The sequence below is a fragment of the Bos grunniens genome, chromosome 4 (genome assembly GCF_055505025.1).
Source record: "Bos grunniens cultivar Pamir isolate PY7600 chromosome 4, Bosgru_T2T1.0, whole genome shotgun sequence".
In the NCBI taxonomy this organism is placed as follows: Eukaryota; Metazoa; Chordata; class Mammalia; order Artiodactyla; family Bovidae; genus Bos; species Bos grunniens.
The window spans coordinates 63,178,440-63,199,905 of record NC_141168.1 but is presented as its reverse complement, the minus strand read 5'-3'; the positions used below and the strand labels follow the sequence as shown (position 1 = coordinate 63,199,905).

General features: G+C 34.6%; 1 protein-coding gene across 21 annotated transcripts in view; it reads left to right on the top strand.

Moving 5' to 3' along the window:
* IMMP2L (inner mitochondrial membrane peptidase subunit 2) overlaps nucleotides 1-21,466 on the top strand; it is a 958,924-nt gene that overhangs the window by 221,777 nt on the left and 715,681 nt on the right. Inside the window, exon 5 of one of the 21 annotated variants that reach the window (XM_086396602.1) lies at nucleotides 7,535-7,695. The exons of the other annotated variants lie outside the window; for them this stretch is intronic. Coding sequence (XP_086252728.1) covers nucleotides 7,535-7,553 — 19 coding nt within the window. The 3' untranslated portion in view covers nucleotides 7,554-7,695. Of the gene's footprint in view, nucleotides 1-7,534; nucleotides 7,696-21,466 lie in introns of those variants that run through there. 21 annotated transcript variants of the gene reach the window in all.

Below are 21,466 nucleotides of genomic sequence, written 5' to 3'. Positions count from 1 at the left end.
AATATCCTTTTTTTCCCCATAGGGTAAGTGATAAAATAACTTTCACTGGACTGGAGTGAGAAATTATGTAGTCAGACAGGTGGAACCAAATAAGAATGTGTGGATATTAAAAAAAAAAAAAACTAATTAGAAATTGTAGAAATGAAAAATGTCACTAAAAGTAAAATACCATTATAGATAGGATAAACTTTTTAGACAATTTACTGTTAGAATTTTTGAACTGGAAGATACTATTGTGGAATCAAAGATAGATTACAAAGATAGGAAAGCACAAAGGAAAGTGTAAAAACACTGAGACTAGAGAATATGTTGAAAAGTGCCATTATAACTAAAAGTATCTGAAATATTCTAATCACACATGATATCTTTAATTTACTGTGGTCTTTTAAAAAAATAACTTAGGAAATTATGCAAGTATGCATGCAACCATTCTTGACATAAAAATTCAAACATCAGGTAAGAATATATTGAATTAAAAAGTACAAGTAGCTCTTTCCTCTTTTTACTCACATACAATTCCTTTCCCATAGGAAACCATTATCCATTTGCTGCGTATTATTCCAGACCTTTATTCCTTTATTTATATGAAAATTTACAAGTGTGATTGTTTAGAATAAGAGAAAGTTAGTTATGGAAATTAAATGGTATGTAGATCTTTAATTTTGGTGGGCATTGGCTGTGTTGCCCTCTAGTAAAGTTATTTAATTTTACATTCTCACCAACATTTTAAGAGAATGATTCTTTTTCCATATTCTCACTAATAACAGATATTACAAAAATCTTCAATTTGTAATTTCATGGCAAGAGTATCTTGATTTTATTTATATTTCTTAAATTATTTGTGATGTTGGACATTTTTAAAATTTGTTTTTGTTTTAGTTGATATTGATATCTCTGCCTGTTTTTATTTGAGTTGTTCTATATAGTAAATATTCATCTTTATCTGTTACATCTGCTCTAAATGTTTTCTTCCTGTCCATTTGCCATTTAGTTTGGTGTTTTCTACTCTATAGACATTTTGCCTTTTCTTGCTGTCATTGGGTTTTTAGAACTCCCCAGGGTTATATCACAATTTAGATACTTATTTATCCTTAAAATTGTTCTTATATAAGAATGTGTATCATTTTATCAAATGTTTTAAATATTTAAGATATCCATTAAAAAGAGAAGGTAAGGGAAGCTAAAATGCTGCTCCAGTTTTCTACTTTTTCTGTAAGAAGGCCATTCTTGTCTCCCTTACTTCTTGTACAAGTGTTAAAAGCTTAAATTCCAGAACAGCATTAGTAACTGTGAATCTCTGCTGAACTCATAGGAGTTGGTTGATAACCTGCTCCTGCCATAGGGTGAAAGGCCAAGGAAAGCTGCTTGTCAAGAGGTCTGTATGGGATGATTAAAATACAAGAGGGATGTGACAGAAGAGGTGTGTCTCAAAATTTGGTTTCTGTAGGAACCTGACCTATTTTACCTGAAACTGACCTACTTTTTTCTTCTGTTTTTCTGTATATTAAGATATGATGAAAAAGAGGGAATGGAATAAAAAAATGAAGCAAAACAGAGTAAATAAATGAAGTATGAAAAATCAGACTTGTCTAGTAGTCTGGTATCTCTGACACTAGGCCATATATTAATACTTCCAGGGAGTTCAATTCCCAGGAACTCTTTTGCTTTATCAGGACCAAATAGAAAGAACAGTGAGAACCTGCAACATAGCTGGGCAATGTCTTTCTTTAGTTTTACATGTATGAATCACCATGTTATATAAAATTTTATTTCGAACACCTTTATGAGCTGATATTTTAATACATATATATCACATGAATCTTTAAAAGTAGAAAGCCTTTTCTGACTGAGTCAGAGGTGGAACAGAAAAAGAGAGAGATGGAGAGTGTTAGAGACTTGGGCTGCCATTTCTGGCTCTGAAGATAATTCATTTGTTTTTGTACTTTCCGTTTCATTGAAAGGGATGTTTAAGGCCATGAGTTTTCCTCTGACCAGTCCTGTAAAAATATCTGATATGTAGGGTTTTCATTATCATTTTTAAAAGACAGTTTTTTGTTTGTATTTGCCCTTTTATCCAAAAATGGCTTAAAAAGTTTTTTTTTAAATGTCCAGTTAGGAGAGGTCTTCCACAAATCTGCTTAGATGATTTCTAGTTTTGTTTCACTGAAAGAAGAGTGGTATTTATATGTATTTTATAGAACTTGCTGATACTTTCCTTGTGACCTAACACATGATTCATTTTGTGATGTTTCATGTAGAGAAAGGTTTATTTTCCATTTTCCAGATGTAAAATTTAATATACATAGAATCTTTATTACTAATTATATTTTCAGGGTTAAAAATCTTTTCAATTTTTAGTTTACCTCATCTATCAGCAATATGTTAAAAGTCTCCTACTGGTTTTGCTCTAGCTATGCCTTTGGTATCTCTGAGTTCTTTATTTTTGTTTAAGTAGTCACATTTGTAATTTTGCCTTTATTCTCAACTTAAAATTTTAACTTTCTCATGTCTGGTTTGTCAACTTTTAGTGGAATACCTACCTGTTTGCTATGCAACAAGCTTATTCTACTTTATTCTTTCCCTTTCCTTTTACCCCATTGTTTTATCAGCATTCTTTCTACTTTGTGAGAACATTATTATGTAATATATTATGTGTATATTATGTAGTGTATTATTTCCTGTGTTTGACCTGTCTTTGTGTCTTATGTCTACAAATAAATATGTAAATACACACTGTTAACTTTTGACTTAACTTCCCCAGTAATTGCTTAGTTGGGTGAAGTTCATCTTCTAGTAGATTTCTCAAGGCCTTATAGACATGGAATTCCTTGATCTATTACATGTTTAAAACATTTTTTTCTGTAGGTTTCATACTCAAAGGTAGATTAGCTGGATGTAAATCTTTAGGGTCAACTTTATTTCCTGGGGTTTTGTGAAAATGCTATCAGAATTTTGCTTTGAGTTTTGTATTTGATAAACTTTGCTAGTTTGATTCTCTTTTCTTTTCTTTGTACATTATTATAGGTAATTTATTTATTTTTTTTTGGCCTGGATACCCTGAGAATTTTTTCCTTTTAATATTTACTAGTTTTACTAGGAGTTGATCATTGAAAGTCTTTTTTTCCTTGATGCCAGGTGGTCCTTTTCAGTGTATAGATTCAGGTCTTTCATAATGAATACCTTATTTAAGTAGTATTTCAAATATTATTTTTATTCCATTCTCTATTCCATTAAAATATTCTTTAGAAATTTGATTTCTATGTAAATTGAATTTCCTTTTGCCTGTCTTCTGTTTCAGCCACTTTGTTTGTGACCCTTTGTATTTTTGTGTCAATTTCATTTTATTCACTTAGTTGTTTCTCTGTTATTTTTGTACTATCTCTTGTTATATTTTCTTTGAAATCTTTTTGTTTAGTATTTTGTAATTTAGTGTCCACTGTGGTATGATTATCTATTTTTTCTGAGTTCAATCAATTTTTATTTCTTTTTCTGATCATGCATTTTCTCTTAGTTTTAAATTTATTTTTCATCAACCTAATGTCAGTTTGAGGATATTTAACCTTTGAGTGTTACATTACAGTTTACCTTGTTTTGAAAAATTTTGGGGGTGGGGTAGAATTTTCATCAGATGAATTGTTTGGGTTATCAGTCTCAATTTTATTTTTATAGGAGTTTTTTGTTGTTGTCTGTTTGTTTTTTCAGTGTGTTAGGGTGGTTATGATGTTCCTAATTGAAGTGCACTCTATTCTATCACTGCAGGCAAAGTATTGCTTCTTTCCTGGATGGCATGGCTTAGGAATAGTCATGTGTCCTTTGATTTTTTAATTTTCTTTTGTCTTATGGGATCTAAATATTTCCTTTTGTTTCTTTATTTCTCTGTGTATAGTTTCCAAAGAAGCTCTCTTCTCTCTCCAACATGAAAGCTTGCTGAGATTTCTTGTTATCTCCAATGTATCTTTTCCAGTCCCTTCTCTATGTCAGTGCTCATATCAAACTGTTGACTTTTCACAATTTTTACATATCGGATTGGCTTTCTAGAAGTGGTTGTAAATCATGTTCAGATCTGCCATTAGTCCCCTCTTCTTTCTCTATAAATTCTCTTGAACTACTCTTGGTCTCTGTGAGACAAGAGCTCCAGTGAGAGCATGCTCTAATTTAATGTTTACATTTATACTTACGGGTAATTTAAAGTTGACAAATTTCTGTTTTCCAGCTATGCTGAGTCATGAGTTTCTGTAATCTAATTTGTTCCTCCTGATTTTTGGTTTTTGTTTGCTTTTTCTAGGGTATGTTGAGACTTTGAAATTTACGCCACTCCCTTTGTTTTGGCTACCCAGAATCTTCTGTATCCGTTGATTTCAGACAACATCCTATAGCAACTTAGAATTTTAAAATTTTGCTTTGTATGAAATTCAAGTGTTGAATATATGACAGTTTTCCAAAAGAAGAGAAGATATTTTAAATAATTAAGTTTATATATGATAAGTTTTATCAGGCATGTAGTCTGAGCAGGTTAGAAAAAAGTGTCTTCCAAGGTTTTACCAAGGTCTTATTAATATAAAAATCAATGGCTTTTTATCTCTCTGTTATTAATGTTTAGAGTCCCTAAAGTGTTTTGTGAGACTAAATAATAAACCAATGATTTTCTTTTGAAGTGTGATGCATCATTCACTGCTGCTTCTTTTTGCTAAAATTATCTGAGACAACTATGTATGTTTAGCAAGTCCAAGGACATGTTGAGATTTCATGTGGAATAGTTACGTGGGAATATGCTGAAGCAATTAACTCTGCTGTTTAATGACAAGTAATTATCCACATCACTTCCCAAGCTATACATCTCTCTCTTGCCCTTCAGCATTATGAACATCTCACCCATTGGTGTGCACATTTATTCTGCACAGTATCCATCTGTTACCTACTTTAAGACGTAACACACCCCTAATTAATATAGCTAAATCTTGCTTCACTGGGGCTTGTAAATCTGAAGCATTACTTATTCTGATGGCCAATTTTTTTGTATTATTTAGACTTTGTAATACTTTAAGAATCTGTGGCCTCTGAAATAAATTTTCTGCCAATAACGAAGCAAGAAAGGACAATACTTTTTCTACTGGGGAAAACTGAATTATCTTATAAATGCATTTCTAATTATCATTGGTGGGCTTTTCATTTTTAGCTGGCATGGTTTTCATTATATCATGTCATATAGTTTAAAATTTTCTGATATTACATCAAGTTTTGAAGTATCTTTAATATTCCTTTGTAACCTGCAGCTGGATTGAAAAGAACCCCAGTTGTATTGACAATTTTCAAACTAACTTTTAAGAGCTTATAGGAGAATATTCTGAGAGAGCTTCCATTGGTGCTCTTTTTAAAACTAATACACGTTTTCTGAGTAAGATTGGATCACTGTACTTTCATTAGTTCTACTATGACTGAGAAGTCATGAAGTGGCTACCACAGTTATCTTTTATATTCTCTAGCTCAGCAATGAAAAGATGGGAAAAATATGAGCAGTGCTTGTGCGTCATAGTGCTTTATTCCTATATTTATTTTCATATAGTATATATTACTATATTTACCTCTCCTCTCCAAACAGGTGATCATATATGCAGTTAAATCCCTCTTCACACTGAGATCAGGAGGTTTTTCATATATATGAGACCTGGAGAGTTCAGAATTTTTCATATTACACACTCTTTGTGTTTCTGCTTCCATTTCAGACATCAGGCAATTTGTGGTTCTCTCCTTCTATCTCTGCATTTATCTTGTGTAGACCAGAGGATTTTATGATAGCATTTAAGATATCAAAATACTGTAGGACTGCTTTCTAGCTTCCAACTTAACTCTGAAAATAGTTTAAGATTTTACTCTTTTATTCAGAAACAGTACATTGATAAGCTAAATTTTTCCATGTGTTTAGCTTTTGTTTATTCACCTGTTGGAATATGAGATTTGAAATACATAATTTTAGATCATGTCCATAATAAGTTTTGTATGGGATAGGAAATACATTGCAGAAAGGTAAATTTTAAGCTGTAATGTTATAGTGTACCCAAATGCTTACCTGATTAGTCAGCTGATTAAGGAAGGTTAAAGAACTGCAAATCAACAATCACCTTTAAAAATTTTCCTAAGTCGTTTTCCTTGCTAAGACAATTATCTGTAGATGTCTACTTATGATTTAATATTATTTTGACTTTGGTATTTAGAGTTTTTTGTTGTTGTTTAGTTGCTAAGTCGTGTCTGACTCTTTGGGACACCGTGGACATCAGCACGCCAGGCTTCCATGTCCTCTCCATCTCCCAGAGCTTGCTCAAACTCATGTCCATTGAATTGGTGATGCCATCCAACCATTTTGTCCTCTGTCATTCCCTTCTCCTTCTGCCTTCAATCTTTCCCAGAATCAGGGCCTTTTCTAATGAGTCAGTTCTTTGCATCAGGTGGCCAAAGTATTGGAGCTTCAGCTTCAGCATCAGTCCTTCCAGTGAATATTCAGGATTGCTTTCCTTCAGGATTGACTGGTTTGATCTTCTTGCAGTCCAAGAGACTCTCAAGAATCTTCTCCAACACCACAGTTCAAAAGCATCAGTTTTTCAGCACTCAGCCTTCTTCATGGTCCAACTCTCACGTCCATACATGACTACTGGAAAAACCATAGCTTTGACTAAATGGACCTTTATTGACAAAAGAACGTCTCTGCTTTTTAATACGCTGTCTAGGTTCATCATAGCTTTTCTTCCAAGGGGCAAGTGTCTTTTAATTTCATGGCTGCATTCACCATCTGTAGTGATTTTGGAGCCCAAGAAAAAAGTCTGTCACTGTTTCCATTGTTTCCCATCTATTTGCCGTGAAGTGATGGGACTGGATGCCATGATCATGTTATTTAGAGTTAATATTAATTAATTTAAACATTTATACTGGTCCTCTCCCCACATACACAAGGTAATGATTTTTATCATTTTCACCACTCTAATTGTTATTAATATTACTCTTCCTAATTAATCTTGATTTTCAATAGAGCAATTTGGGATTAGACATTTGAAGACCAATACTTAACATATTCATACTTACAGAAAGAGTAAAGCCATTCTCCTATATAAAACTATGACTACCTCTTCATGTTTAAGAAAATTAACAGTAATTTGTGATGTCATTTTGCTATCCAGTACACAATTTCCCCCCTAAATTTCTTTGATAGTTTCCCCCCGACCCCGCCCCAGTACTGAGACCAGTGAAAGTTTACAAGGTTGTTATATCTTATACATCTTTGTAAATCTAGTTTCTTCTGTTTGATGTATGATAAAGAAAATGACTCTCTTGTAGTGAATATTCTTTCTCTTTAAAAAAAAAAGTAAGTTGGAAGTGTTTGCCACAAAATCATAGTGACATATAATGCTGAAGCCCTTGATTAGCTTCCTGTATTGATGGAAGTGGAATCTAGCTTGGAGAGATGGTGTCATTTGGCTTCTTTATTTCTGTTTCCCTTTACACTTTGTCCTTTGACTTCTGCTATTTCATATTCATTAAACAGGGATATTACTGGAAATTAAATATGGCTATGAGAATTTATTTGGCAGTAGAGAAGACAATGGAAAACGGAACCATCTTGGAACCTTTCCTTCTGGAGGGAGATTACATATTACAGTTTTGGAACTATTGTAACTTTGTCTAAAATAAAGAGCTATTTTATTACTTGCCTTTGGTCTCCATTAAAATATTTTCTGTGGTTTTGAAAAATTTTAAAAACTTTCATTAAATTTAACAGTTGTTGGATAAGCACTCTTTTTTATAGTCTCACTATTATATATTAATTAATATTCTTAATTGAGGGGTGATGATGGACCATGAAAGCTGCTCAGTCATGTCTGACTCTGCGACCCCATGGACTGTACAGTCCATGGAATTCTCCTGACCAGAATACTGGAGTGGGTAGCCAGTACATTCGCCAGGGGATTTTCCTAACCCAGGGATCGAACCCAGGTCTCCGGCATTTCAGGCAAATTCTTTACCAGTTGAGCCACAAGGGAAGCCCGATGATGGACTAATTCCTTTAAAAATATCTAATACGTGAAAAACACTTTAGGTATAATTTTCTTCATATTTGTATAAACCTGAATGAAAGAAGTGAGGAGATAAGACATTTACTCTGATTTGCTTTGGGAGATTTTATGAAATATAATTTAAAAAAACAGTATTGTACATAATTTAAGCACAGCATGTCACACTGTATGTGACTTCAAGCAATAATAAATTATAAATAGCAGTTGTTGCTCACAATTCAGTTATAGGCAAAACTACATTATAGCTTAAATTCAAATTCCAGTAGATTATTACTACAGTAAAATTTTACAAGGAGTTCAACCTTTATAATAAAGAAATGCAAATGAATCAACTGTGATATGCTATTTTGACCTACCACATTGACAGTGCTGAACAGTGATATCTGGTATGAGCAGGGGTTCAAGGGACTAGAAATTATATCCTTGTAGTGGGGATGTAAGATTATTCAGTCTTTTTAGAAGGGATTAGATAATATGCATTAAGATTAACAGCCTTTGATCCAGTAATTCCACCTCAAGGAATTTTTTCTAAGGAAGTAATCAGAGAGCTAATTACATGAAGTGTTTTATTACAGAAGGATTCCTAATACTAAAATATTAAAACAAAAACATAAACACCAAAAAAATCATAGAATGGTTAAAAATATTTTGGTAGGTACAAATGCTTAACAGTGTGTATTTATTTAAAATGATGTTGGGATTTATTCACTAGTAAAATAAATTGTGGTAAATTGGAAGAAAAGTTATGACTAACCTAGTTAGCATATTAAAAAGCAGAGACATGACTTTGCCAACAAAGGTCCATCTAGTCAAGGCTATGGTTTTTCCAGTGGTCATGTATGGATGTGAGAGTTGGACTGTGAAGAAAGCTGAGTGCCGAAGAATTGATGCTTTTGAACTGTGGTGTTGGAGAAGACTCTTGAGAGTCCATTGGACTGCAAGGAGATCCATCCAGTCCATTCTAAATGAAATCAGTCCTGGGTGTTCATTGGAAGGACTGATGCTGAAGCTGAAACTCCAATACTTTGGCCACCTCATGCAAAGAGTTGACTCATTGGAAAAGATTCTGATGCTGGGAGGGATTGGGGGCAGGAGGAGAAGGGGACGACAGAGGATGAGATGGCTGGATGGCATTACCGACTCAATGGACATGAGTTTGAGTGAACTCCAGAAGTTGCTGATGGACAGGGAGGCCTGGCGTGTTGCAATTCATGGGGTCGCAAAGAGTCGGACACGACTGAGCGACTGAACTGAAATGAACTGATACCTCCAGTTCCATTCTTCTTTCTCAAGATCGCTTTGGCTATTCGAGGTTTTTTGTATTTCCATACAAATTGTGAAATTATTTGTTCTAGCTCTGTGAAGAATACTGTTGGTAGCTTGATAGGGATTGCATTGAATCTATAGATTGCTTTGGGTAGTATACTCATTTTCACTATATTGATTCTTCCAATCCATGAACATGGTATATTTCTCCATCTATTAGTGTCCTCTTTGATTTCTTTCACCAGTGTTTTATAGTTTTCTATATATAGGTCTTTAGTTTCTTTAGGTAGATATATTCCTAAGTATTTTATTCTTTCCGTTGCAATGGTGAATGGAATTGTTTCCTGAATTTCTCTTTCTGTTTTCTCATTATTAGTGTATAGGAATGCAAGGGATTTCTGTGTGTTGATTTTATATCCTGCAACTTTACTATAGTCATTGATTAGTTCTAGTAATTTTCTGGTGGAGTCTTTAGGGTTTTCTATGTAGAGGATCATGTCATCTGCAAATAGTGAGAGTTTTACTTCTTCTTTTCCAATTTGGATTCCTTTTATTTCTTTTTCTGCTCTGATTGCTGTGGCCAAAACTTCCAAAACTATGTTGAATAGTAATGGTGAAAGTGGGCACCCTTGTCTTGTTCCTGATTTTAGAGGAAATGCTTTCAATTTTTCACCATTGAGGATAATGTTTGCTGTGGGTTTGTCATATATAGCTTTTATTATGTTGAGGTATGTTCCTTCTATTCCTGCTTTCTGGAGAGTTTTTATCATAAATGGGTGTTGAATTTTGTCAAAGGCTTTCTCTGCATCTATTGAGATAATCATATGGTTTTTATTTTTCCATTTGTTAATGTGGTGTATTACATTGATTGATTTGCGGATATTGAAGAATACTTGCATCCCTGGGATAAAGCCCACTTGGTCATGGTGTATGATCTTTTTAATGTGTTGCTGGATTCTGGTTGCTAGAATTTTGTTAAGGATTTTTGCATCTATGTTCATCAGTGATATTGGCCTGTAGTTTTCTTTTTTTGTGGGATCTTTGTCAGGTTTTGGTATTATGGTAATGGTGGCCTCATAGAATGAGTTTGGAAGTTTACCTTCCTCTGCAATTTTCTGGAAGAGTTTGAGCAGGATAGGTGTTAGCTCTTCTCTAAATTTTTGGTAGAATTCAGCTGTGAAGCCCCAATGTTCATCGCAGCACTGTTTATAATAGCCAGGACATGGAAGCAACCTAGATGTCCATCAGCAGATAAATGGATAAGAAAGCTGTGGTACATATACACAATGGAGTATTACTCAGCCATTAAAAAGAATACATTTGAATCAGTTCTAATGAGGTGGATGAAACTGGAGCCTATTATACAGAGTGAAGTAAGCCAGAAGGAAAAACACCAATACCGTATACTAACGCATATATATGGAATTTAGAAAGATGATAACAACAACCCTGTGTACGAGACAGCAAAAGTGATGCTGATGTATGGAACAGTCTTATGGACTCTGTGGGAGAGGGAGAGAGTGGGAAGATTTGGGAGAATGGCATTGAAACATGTAAAATATCATGTATGAAACGAGATGCCAGTCCAGGTTCAATGCACGATACTGGATGCTTGGGGCTAGTGCACTGGGACGACCCAGAGGGAGGGTATGGGGAGGGAGGAGGGAGGAGGGAGGAGGGTTCAGGATGGGGAGCACATGCATACCTGTGATGGATTCATTTTGATATTTGGCAAAACTAATACAATTATGTAAAGTTTAAAAATAAAATAAAATTGAAATGAACTGATAATAATATTAAATGAAAAAGTAGAATATGAATTATAGTTGTTTTGCTTTCTTTGATATTTTTATTTTTTTTAAAGTGTATCTATTTCCATACAAGACTACAAAAGTGAAGTATACCAAAATGTTAAGAATTAATATTTATAATTTTAAGATAATAGATTTTTTAATGGTCCTATTTTACATTCCTGAGTCTAAAGTAACTGGTGTTCCTTTAAAAATAAATAAATATTTATTAAAAAAAACCTTAGTTAGCTCAAGTAATATATCTATAAATATGCATGTAAATTATTTTATGACGAAAATCTCAGATTACTATTTTTTCCTTTTGACTAAGCTATTGTTGAATTTTGTGCTAATAAAATAATATTCTCCAAATATTGCATTCTTTATGGATAGCATTTGCAAAACTCATATTTAGAGAACACAATTATGTCAGTGAATTGAAATTAATGAAATGACATCCCACATAGGCACCATAATTTGCATATTAATTTCAATTAATGCTTTCATTTATATGACAGGATTATTCTAGACTCATTTGATTTAAAAAGAAAAAAGATGGTGAAGCAACCAAATGCTGAGCAGTTGTTCCAGTAGATTCACAGTATTCCAAAAATATCTTTAATATGTTATTTTTTGGTACTTCAACTTCAGCTTATTTACCTTTTATTGCTTTTCTAAAAGTACAAGTACATTTTGTTAGTAAACAGGTCATTGTTGATGCTGAGTATTCTTTTTAATAGTAAACATACACCCTGGCCCCCTCTCCCTCTTGCCACTCCAAATACACATAACACTCTGTCAACCACTGATCTTGTCTCTATCTTTGAGGTTGTTTTCATTTTCTGTTTAGCTTTTTAGATTCTACATATAAGTAATAACATACAGTATTTGCATTACTCTAATTTATTTCACTTAGCATAATCCCATCAAGGTCCATCTATGTTTGTCATAAATGGCAGGATTTCATTCTTTTTTATGGCTGAATGGTATTCTGCTTGTATATGTATTAATACCACATCTTTATCCATGTTGGAGAAGGAAACTGCAACCCACTCCAGTACTCTTGCCTAGAAAATCCCATGGACAGAGGGGCTTGGTACAGGCTACTGTCCATGGGGTCGCAAAGAGTCAGGCTCGACTGAGCAACTTCACTTTCACTTTTATCCATGTATCCACTGACGGACAATTAGATTATCTTTATAAATGTTTTGTAAATGATGTGGCAGTAAACATGGGGTACATATATCTTTTTGAATTAGTGCTTTCATTTTATTTGGATAAATCCCCAGAAGTAGAAATGCTGGGTCATCTAGAAGTTCTCTTACTAATATTTTGAGAAATTTTCACACTGGTTTTCATAGTGGCTGCAGTAAGTTACATTCCACTAACAGCACACAAGGGTTCCCTTTAATTCACATCTTCAACACATTATTTCCTGTCCCTTTGATAGTAGCCACTTTACGATGGTGTGAGGTGCTATGTTAAAGGTGGTTTCGTTGTGCATTTCCCTGATGACTAGTGACGTTGAGCACCTTTTCATGAACTTGTTGGCCAGCTGTGTGGCTTTTTTGGGGAAAAAAAGTTTAATCACACCCTCTGCCACTTTTTTTCCTATTGTGTAGTATGACTTTTCTATGTATTTTGGGTATTAACTCCTTGTCAGATATATGATTTGCAGATACTTTCTCCCAGTTCAGTAGGTTGCTTTCATTTTGTTGATAGAAATTTCCTTTGCTGCACAGAATCCTTTTTGTGTGGTATCCCAGTTGTCTGTTTATGCTTTTATTGATTTTGGTTTTGGAGTCAGATTAAAATAATCATCAAGACTGCTGTCATGAAGCTTACCACCTAAGCTTACCACCTATGCTTTCTTCTAGAAGTTTTGTGGTTTCAGGTCCTACATTCAAGTCATTAAGCCATGTTGAGTTGATTTTTTTTATATGGTATAAGATGGTGGTCTAGTTTCATTCTTTTGCAAGTGGCTGTCCAGTTTACCCAATACCATTTATTGTGACTGTCCTTTTCCCATTGAATATTCTTGCATCTTGTCATAAATTACTTGATCTTACATGTGTGGGTTTATTTCTGGGCTCTCTATTTTTTGTTTTCTTTCTTTTTTTAAAATCCATGTGTCTGTTAACAAGAATCAGCTGCTTGATAAGTTTTATAGTTTTTCTATTTTTTAAAATTAATTTATCTTTTGTTGAAGGATAATTGCTTTACAGAACTTTGTTGTTTTCTGTCAGACCTCAAAATAAATCAGCCATAGGTATACATATATCCCCTCCCTTTTGGACCTCCCTCCCATCTCCGTCCCCATCCCACCCCTCTAGGCTGATATAGAGCCCCTGTTTGAGTTTCTTGAGCCATACAGCAAATTCCCGTTGGCTATCTATTTTACATACGATAATGTAAGTTTCCATGTTACTCTTTCCATACATCTCACCCTCTCCTCTGCTCTCCTGATGCCCGTGAGTCTATTTTCTATGTCTGTTTCTCCATTGCTGCCCTGTACATAAATTCTTTGGTACCATCTTTCTAGATTCCATACATATGCATAGAATATGATATTTATCTTTCTCTTTCTGACTTATTTTGCTCTGTAAATTAGGTTCTAGGTTCATCCATCTCATTAGAACTGACTCAAATGTGTTTGTTTTTATGGCTGAGTAATATTCCATTGTGTATATGTACCACAACTTCTTCATTCATTCATCTTTCCATGGACATCTAGGGTACCTCCATGTTCTAGTTATTGTAAATAGTCCTGCAATGGACAATGGGATACATGTGTCTTCTTCAATTTTGGTTTCCTCATGGTATATGCCTAGGAGTGGGATTGCTGGGTCATATGGTGGTTTTATTCCTAGTTTTTTTTAAGGCATCTCCATACAATCTTCCATAGTGGCTGTATCAATTTGCATTCCCACCAACAGTGCAAGAGTGTTCCCTTTTCCCCATACCCTCTCCAGCATTTTTTGTTTGTAGACTTTTTGATGAGGGCCATTCTAACTGGCGTGAGGTGATATCTCATTGTAGTTTTGATTTGCATTTCTCCAGTAATGAGCTATGTTGAGCATCTTTTCTTGTGTTTGTTAGCCATCTGTACATCTTCTTTGAAGGAATGTCTGTTTAGGTCTTTTCCCACTTTTTGATTGGGCTGTTTGTCTTTCTGATATTGAGTTGTATGAGCTGCTTATATATTTGGAAATTAATCCTTTGTCAGTTGTTTCATTTGCTATTATTTTCTCCCATTCTGAGGCTTGTGCTTTCACCTTGCTTATGGTTTCCTTTGCTGTGCAAAAGCTTTTACGTTTAATCAGGTCCCACTTGTTTACTTTTGTTTTGATTTCCGTTACTCTAGGAGGTGGGTCATAGAAGATCTTGCTTTGATTTATGTCATCGAGTGTTCTGCCTATGTTTTCCTCTAAGAGTTTTATAGTTTCTGGTCTTACATTTAACTCTTTAATCCATTTTGAATTTATCTTTGTGTATGGTGTTAGGAAATGTTCTAATTTCATTGTTTTAGATGTAGATGTCCAGTTTTCCCAGCACCATTTATTGAAGAGGCTCTCTTTGCTCCATTGTATATTCCTGCCTCCTTGTCAAATGTAAAGTACCCATAGGTGCATGGGTTTATCTCTGGGCTTTCTATCTTGTTTCATTGGTCTATATTTCTGTTTTTGTGCCAGTACCATACTGTCTTGATGACTATGGCTTTATAGTATAATCTGAAGTCAGGAAGGTTGATTCCTCCAGCTCCATTCTTTTTTCAAAAGACTGCTTTGGCTATTTGGGGTCTTTTGTGTTTCCATATGCATTGTGAAATTTTTTTGTTCTAGTTCTGTGAAAAATGTCATTGCTAATTTGATTGGGATCACATTGAATCTGTAGATTGTGTTTGGTGGTATAGTCATTTTCACAGTATTGATTCTTCCTACCCAAGAACATGGAATATCTCTCCATCTGTTTATGTCATCTTTGATTTTTTCATTAGTGTCTTATAATTTTCTGTGTACAGTTCTTTTGTCTCCTTAGTAAGTTTATTCCTAGATATTTAATTCTTTTTGTGGCAATTGTTTAGTCAGAGAAGATGCTTGATATGATTTCAATTTTCTTAAATTTACTGAGGTTTGACTTGTGACTAAGATGTGGTCTATTCTGGAGAATGTTCCATATGCACTTGAGAAGAAAGTGTATTCTTTCTTTGGATGGAATGTCCTGAAGATATCAATAAATTCATCTCATCTAATGTATCATTTAAGACTTGTGTTTCCTTATTAATTTTTTGTTTTGGTGATCTGTCCATTGGTGTGAGTGGGGTGTTAAAATCTCCTACTATAATTTTGTTACTGTCAGTTTCTCCTTTTTTGTCTGTGAGTGTTTGTCTTATGTATTGAGATTTTCCTATGTTGGGAGCATAGATATTTACAATTGTTATGTCTTCCTCTTGGATTGATCCTTTGATCATTATGTAGTACTCTTCCTTATCTCTTGTAATATTCTTTCAGTTCTATTTTGTGTGATATGAGGATTGCTACTCCAGCTTTCTTTTGCTTCCATTTGCATGGAATATATTTTCCCATCCCTGCACTTTCAGTCTATATGTGTCTTTAGGTCAGAAATGGGTTTCTTGTAGTCTTTATATATATGGGTCTTGTTTTTGTATCCATTCAGCCAGTCTTTTGGTTGGAGCATTTAATCTATTTACATTTAAAGTAGTTATTGATATATATGTTCCTATGCCATTATCTTGTTTGAGATTGATTTTGTAGATCTTTTTTCTTCTATTGTATTTCTTGACTATATAAGTCCCTTTAACATTTGTTGTAAAGCTGCTTTGGTGGTACTTAATTCTCTTAACTTTTGCTTGTCTGAAAAGGTTTTTATGTCTCCATCAATTTTGAATGAGATCTTAGCCAGGTACAGTAATCTTGGTTGTAGATTTTTCCCTTTCAGTACTTAAATATATTGTGTCATTCCCTTCTGGCCTGCAGAGTTTTTGCTGAAAGATCAGCTGTTAGGCATATGGGGTTTCCCTTCTGTGTTACTTGTTGCTTTTCCCTTGCTGCTTTTAATAGTCTTTCTTTGTGTTTAGTCTTTGTGAGTTTGATTAGTATGTGTCTTGGCATGTTTCTCCTTCGGTTTATCCTGTATGGGACTCTTTGCACCTCTTAAACTTGATTGACTATTTCCTTTTCCATGTTGGGGAAATTTTCAACTATAATCTCTTCAAAAAATTTCTCATACCCTTTCTTTTTCTCTTCTTCTTCTGGGACCTGTATAATTCGAATGTTGGTGGGTTTGATATTGTCCCAGAGGTCTCTGAGACTATCCTCAGTTCTTTTCATTGTTTTTACTTTATTCTGCCCTTCGGAAGGTATTTCCATCATTTTATCTTCCAGCTCACTGATTCATTTTTCTGCTTCAGATATTCTGCTACTGATTGCCTCTAGAGTATTTTTAATTTCAGTAATTGTGTTCTTTGTCTCTGCATGTTTATTCTTTAAGTCTTCTAGGTCTTTGTTAATTGATTCTTTCATTTTTTCCATTTTGTTTTCAAGGTTTTTCGTCATTTTTACTATCATTATTCTGAATTCTTTTTCAGGTAGTTTGCCTATTTCCTCTTTATTTATTTGGACTTCTGTGTTTCTGGTTTGTTCCTTCATTTGTGTAGTATTTCTCAGTGTTTTCATTACTTTTTAAAAAATGTATTATGTTCGATGTCTCCTTTTCCCAGGCTTCAAGGTTGAATTCTTTCTTCCTTTTGGTTTCTGCCCTCCTAAGGTTGGTCCAGTGGTTTGTGTAAGCTTCCTATATGGTGAGATTTGTGCTGGGTTTTTTAATGTTTGTTTTTCCTTTGATGGGCAAGGCTGAGTGAGGGGGTAATCCTGTCTGCTGATGATTGGGTTTGTATTTTTGTTTTGTTTGTTGTTTAGATGAGGGTTGGGTGATGCCTGGTCTTGTATTCAAGTCATTTCCTTTGTGTGAGTTCTCACTATTTTGATACTCCCTAGGGTTAGTTCTCTGGTAGTCTAGGGTCTTGGAGTCAGTGCTTCCACTACAAAGGCTCAGGGTTTGAGCTATGTTTAGGAATGACGATTCTACAAGTGGTTTGTTATGGCATTAAGCAAGATTAAAACAAATACCCAAAAATGAGAAACCAAAGGTAAATCCCAGACAAATGACAGGTACAAAATCAGGCAAATAATAATTAAAATAATGGAATATACACATATACATATACACCCATCAGCAAAATCAAAATAGTCCAACAAAAATAAAGTACAGTAGATTGACCTAGTGAACAAAAGAAATAAAAAATTATATTTATCAGTTAAGAACAAAACTAACTAAAGCACAAACTGGAAAACAATACTAAAGCAAGGTGCCAAGTGGGGAATAAAGCAATGAAAACAAAACTAACAACTATATTGAGAAGAAAGGAAAGAAAGAAAAGATAAAGAATAGATATGCAAAGTTAAATAGAGGTAGATGAAGAAGATTTATGTACATTAAAGATTCACTGTAAGGGGAAAGAAACAGTAGGAAAAACAAACAATGGAATAAATATAGAAAAAATAATAATAGGTTTAAAAAATTAAAATTAAAAAGAAAAGGAAGAAGAAAAAAAGGAAAACTCCACAGAACTGCAAAAGCACAATGTTGAGGCAGAGGTTTATAACAACAATATAAAGTGTGACTGAATATACACATATACACACATAAGCAAAATCAAAACAGTGCAACAAAAATAACGTATAATAGATTGACCCAGCAAACAAAGGAAACCAAAAATTATATCTACCAGTTAAGAACAAAACTAACTAAAGCATAAACTGGAAAACAAAACCAAAGCAAGATGCCAAGTGGAGAATAAAACAATGAAAATAAGACTAACAAATACGTTGAGAGGAAAGGAAGAAAAGAAAGGATATGCAAAGTTAAATAGAGGTAGATAAAGAAGATTTATATACATTACAGATTAAAAATCACAAAAACTTCTTCATTTCCCAGTGCATAGGAAGGTTATGTTTATATTATACTGTTAGTCTGTTAAGTGTCCAATAGCCTTATGAATAAAGCTAATATACATACCTTAATTAAAAATGTAATTCTATTGGAAAAAGTGGCACCAATAGACTTCTTGAAAAGAGTTTCCACAAACCTTCAGTTTGTTGAAAACATAATATCTAGGAAGTCAAATAAAGCAAAAGGATTATGTGCTTAGTCACTCAGTTGTGTCTGACTCTGTGGCCCCATGGACTGTAGCCCCCCAGGTTCCTCTGTCCATAGGGATTCTCCAGGCAAGAATACTGGAGTGGGTTGCCATGCTCTTCTCCAGGGTGTCTTCCCAATCCAGGGATCAAACCCAGGTCTCCAGCATTGCAGGCACATTCTTTACCATCTGAGCAACCAGTGAAGCCCATAATAAAGCAAAGTGTAATAAAATAAGGTTTATAAAGTTAAAATAGCCTCTATTGGGATCAGTTCAGTCCAGTCACTCAGTCATGTCCGACTCTTTGTGACCCCATGGACTGAAGCATACCATGCTTCCCTGTCCATCACCAATTCCTGGAATTTGCTCAAACTCGTGTCCACTGAGTCACTGATGCCATCCAACCATCTCATCCTCTATTGTCCCCTTCTCCTCCTGCCTTCAATCTTTCTCAGCATCAGGGTCTTTTCCAGTGAGTCAGTTCTTCGCATAAGGTGGCCAAATATTGGAGTTTCAGCTTCAGCATCAGTCCTTCCAATGAATATTCAGGACTGATTTCCTTTAGGATGGACTGGTTGGATCTCCTTGCAGTCCTTGGGCCTCTCAAGAGTCTTCTCCAACACCACAGTTCAAAAGCATCAATTCTTTGGTGCTCAGCTTTCTTTATAATCCAACTCTCACATCCATACATGACTACTGGAAAAACCATAGCTTTAATTTTTGGATTCAGTTCCTATTACCAACCAGAGTTTGAGTTCCTTCTTCATTTTTGGCACCTGGAGATTTCTCTCCTTTGGTTTCAAATCTGACTATATCCCAGAATTATTTTGTTATCTCCTTCTGCCTTAGCATTTCATTCATTTGGAGGAAAAAGTGACTGATTTCTGTCTGCATAATCCATTATAAAATTATGCTAAAGTTATGCTTGTATTTTCTTCAGGTTTGAATATCTTTACAATGTAAACTAAAACCCTGCATCTATTGGGTCTGGGGGTTAATTTGAGTTCAGTGAATATTTATTTTGAATCTTTTATCTTGTCATGTACTATCCTAGTGGGTCAGGCATAAAGGAATTTCTGTGACACTTTTTTATTTATTAGTAACTGCTTGGTAGATATCAAGTCCCAGAGTCATAGTGTCCATGTTCAGGTCTAATTATGCGGGAAGAACTACAAATTGGAAGCCTTTATCTTACATTCCTACAAGGATGTTTCTGAGCATTGTTTTCTGTTGCAGAAATTATAAGGTTCAAAAATGGAGGCAAGTACTATAAGTACAGTGAATGAAGAATGCGACATATTATGCTTTCAGTTTAACACAGGCATTTTAGGATTAGGGATTTATATCATCATAACTGAAGGTATTTTAAGGTAAGTTACTTAGTCACAAAGGCAAAGATGAAAGTAAAGTCTTAGAAATGTTTTACGGAAATTTGAAAAGGCATGATGAATTTTTCTGTACTAATTACTGTATATTTCTACACCTGTTAATTAAATAAACTGTTACTGTTTTCCTATTATTCTTGTAGTTTAAAGAGTGAGTCTAAGAGGATACTTAAAACCACATTCAGGTGTTTATATTAAAGGATTTCTGAAATTAAAGATTTAGGGCAGAGTTACATAGTTACCCTGAGCTTTAGATTTAGGACTACAGTATTCATTTGCAGAATTTTTGAGGATATCACAGGATATGTCACAAACACCTGAGAAGTTCAGTCTGAAAGACAAATCATTTAGGAAAAAAAAATTTTTTTTGTAAGTTTTTTTTTTCCCCCAGTCAAGAATATTTGCATTGAAGACATTGACTACATTATCTCAAATCAGAGATCTGAGCAGTTGTGAGCTTCCAAGAAGCACTCAGAATGGATGGAAAACATTTTTTATAATTACTGTCATTTTTTTTAATCAGTGTGCAGTGATTAAATCATGTAATGAAGCAGGATTTTGATTAAAATCCCTTTCTTTCAATAGAGGTTTTGATCTGTTGACACCGAGCCAGTTGGGTGCTGACTTAAACTCTCACAATTTGAACAGGTGCTTATTTGGTATGATGGGAGACAAACAAGGATAAGGCAGACCTATAGGCCAGCATCCTTCCGTAGCTTCTCCATCAGAAAACTTTGGTGGAATCAGTAGGAATGTCATGCAATTTCTGGCAAACTCTTAGTTGTTATTTTCTTCTTCGGGTGGAGTAGCGTAGCCTAGTCCATGTACATTTGGTAGCCATTTTTTTTTCTTGAAGGAAGCGCAGATTTGCCTATCCTCCCATCCCTATGTTTATTTATGTATTTTTTTATTCAGTAAATATTGAGAGTATCATGTGTTCCAAACATACATGGATAAGGTCATTTCTCCTTTTTAGCCTGGGTAGGGGACGGGAGGAAAAAATGTGAACAATACAATATAGTGTGATAATTGTAATTTCAGGGTCCTTACATAGATGGGTCAAATGTGAGAGGTCTGAGAACATTTCCTGGAGGGCTACAAACTGAATGAAACTAGGGAATGAGCAATGTGGGACCTGCTGCTGAGAGGGTATGGATTGTTCTCGATATATTATCAGTCGAAGTACTTCAAATATTTTAGTATTGTGCCATATGAAAAGCGGCAGTGGTAAGAGAGGAGGCTTGAGAATAAAGAGATCATAAACGACCTTGTGAGCTGTGCTAATGGGTTTGAACTTGATCTGAAGGTGATGGGGAACTGCTTAAAAGTTTTAGAAAGATTACTCTGGCCATGTTTTAGGACATGAATTTTTGGCTCGTAAAACCAGAGGTAGAGAAGCCAGTTAGGAAACTGATTAAATAACCTGAGTTAGAAACACTTAAGTAAACACTAAGACAGTCAGTTGGAGGCAAGTGAAGAGACAATAGAGCTACCAAAAATTCTGACTGTGGGATGAAGGAGAGGCAGAGATGACTCCTAAGTTTCTGATTTGGTTGAGAAGGTGGATGTGTAAAGGTGATGACATTGTCTGAGGTGAATGAATGACAGGGCAGTGTGAGGGCCTGGGCCTGTTTGGATTCATAGTGTAGAATTAGCTTCTGTCCTGAAATGACTGCCTGAGCAGATGTTCTCCACTTTGCAGCAGTGCGCAGGCCAGGTGTGATTGCACTGTTGGTGAAGCCT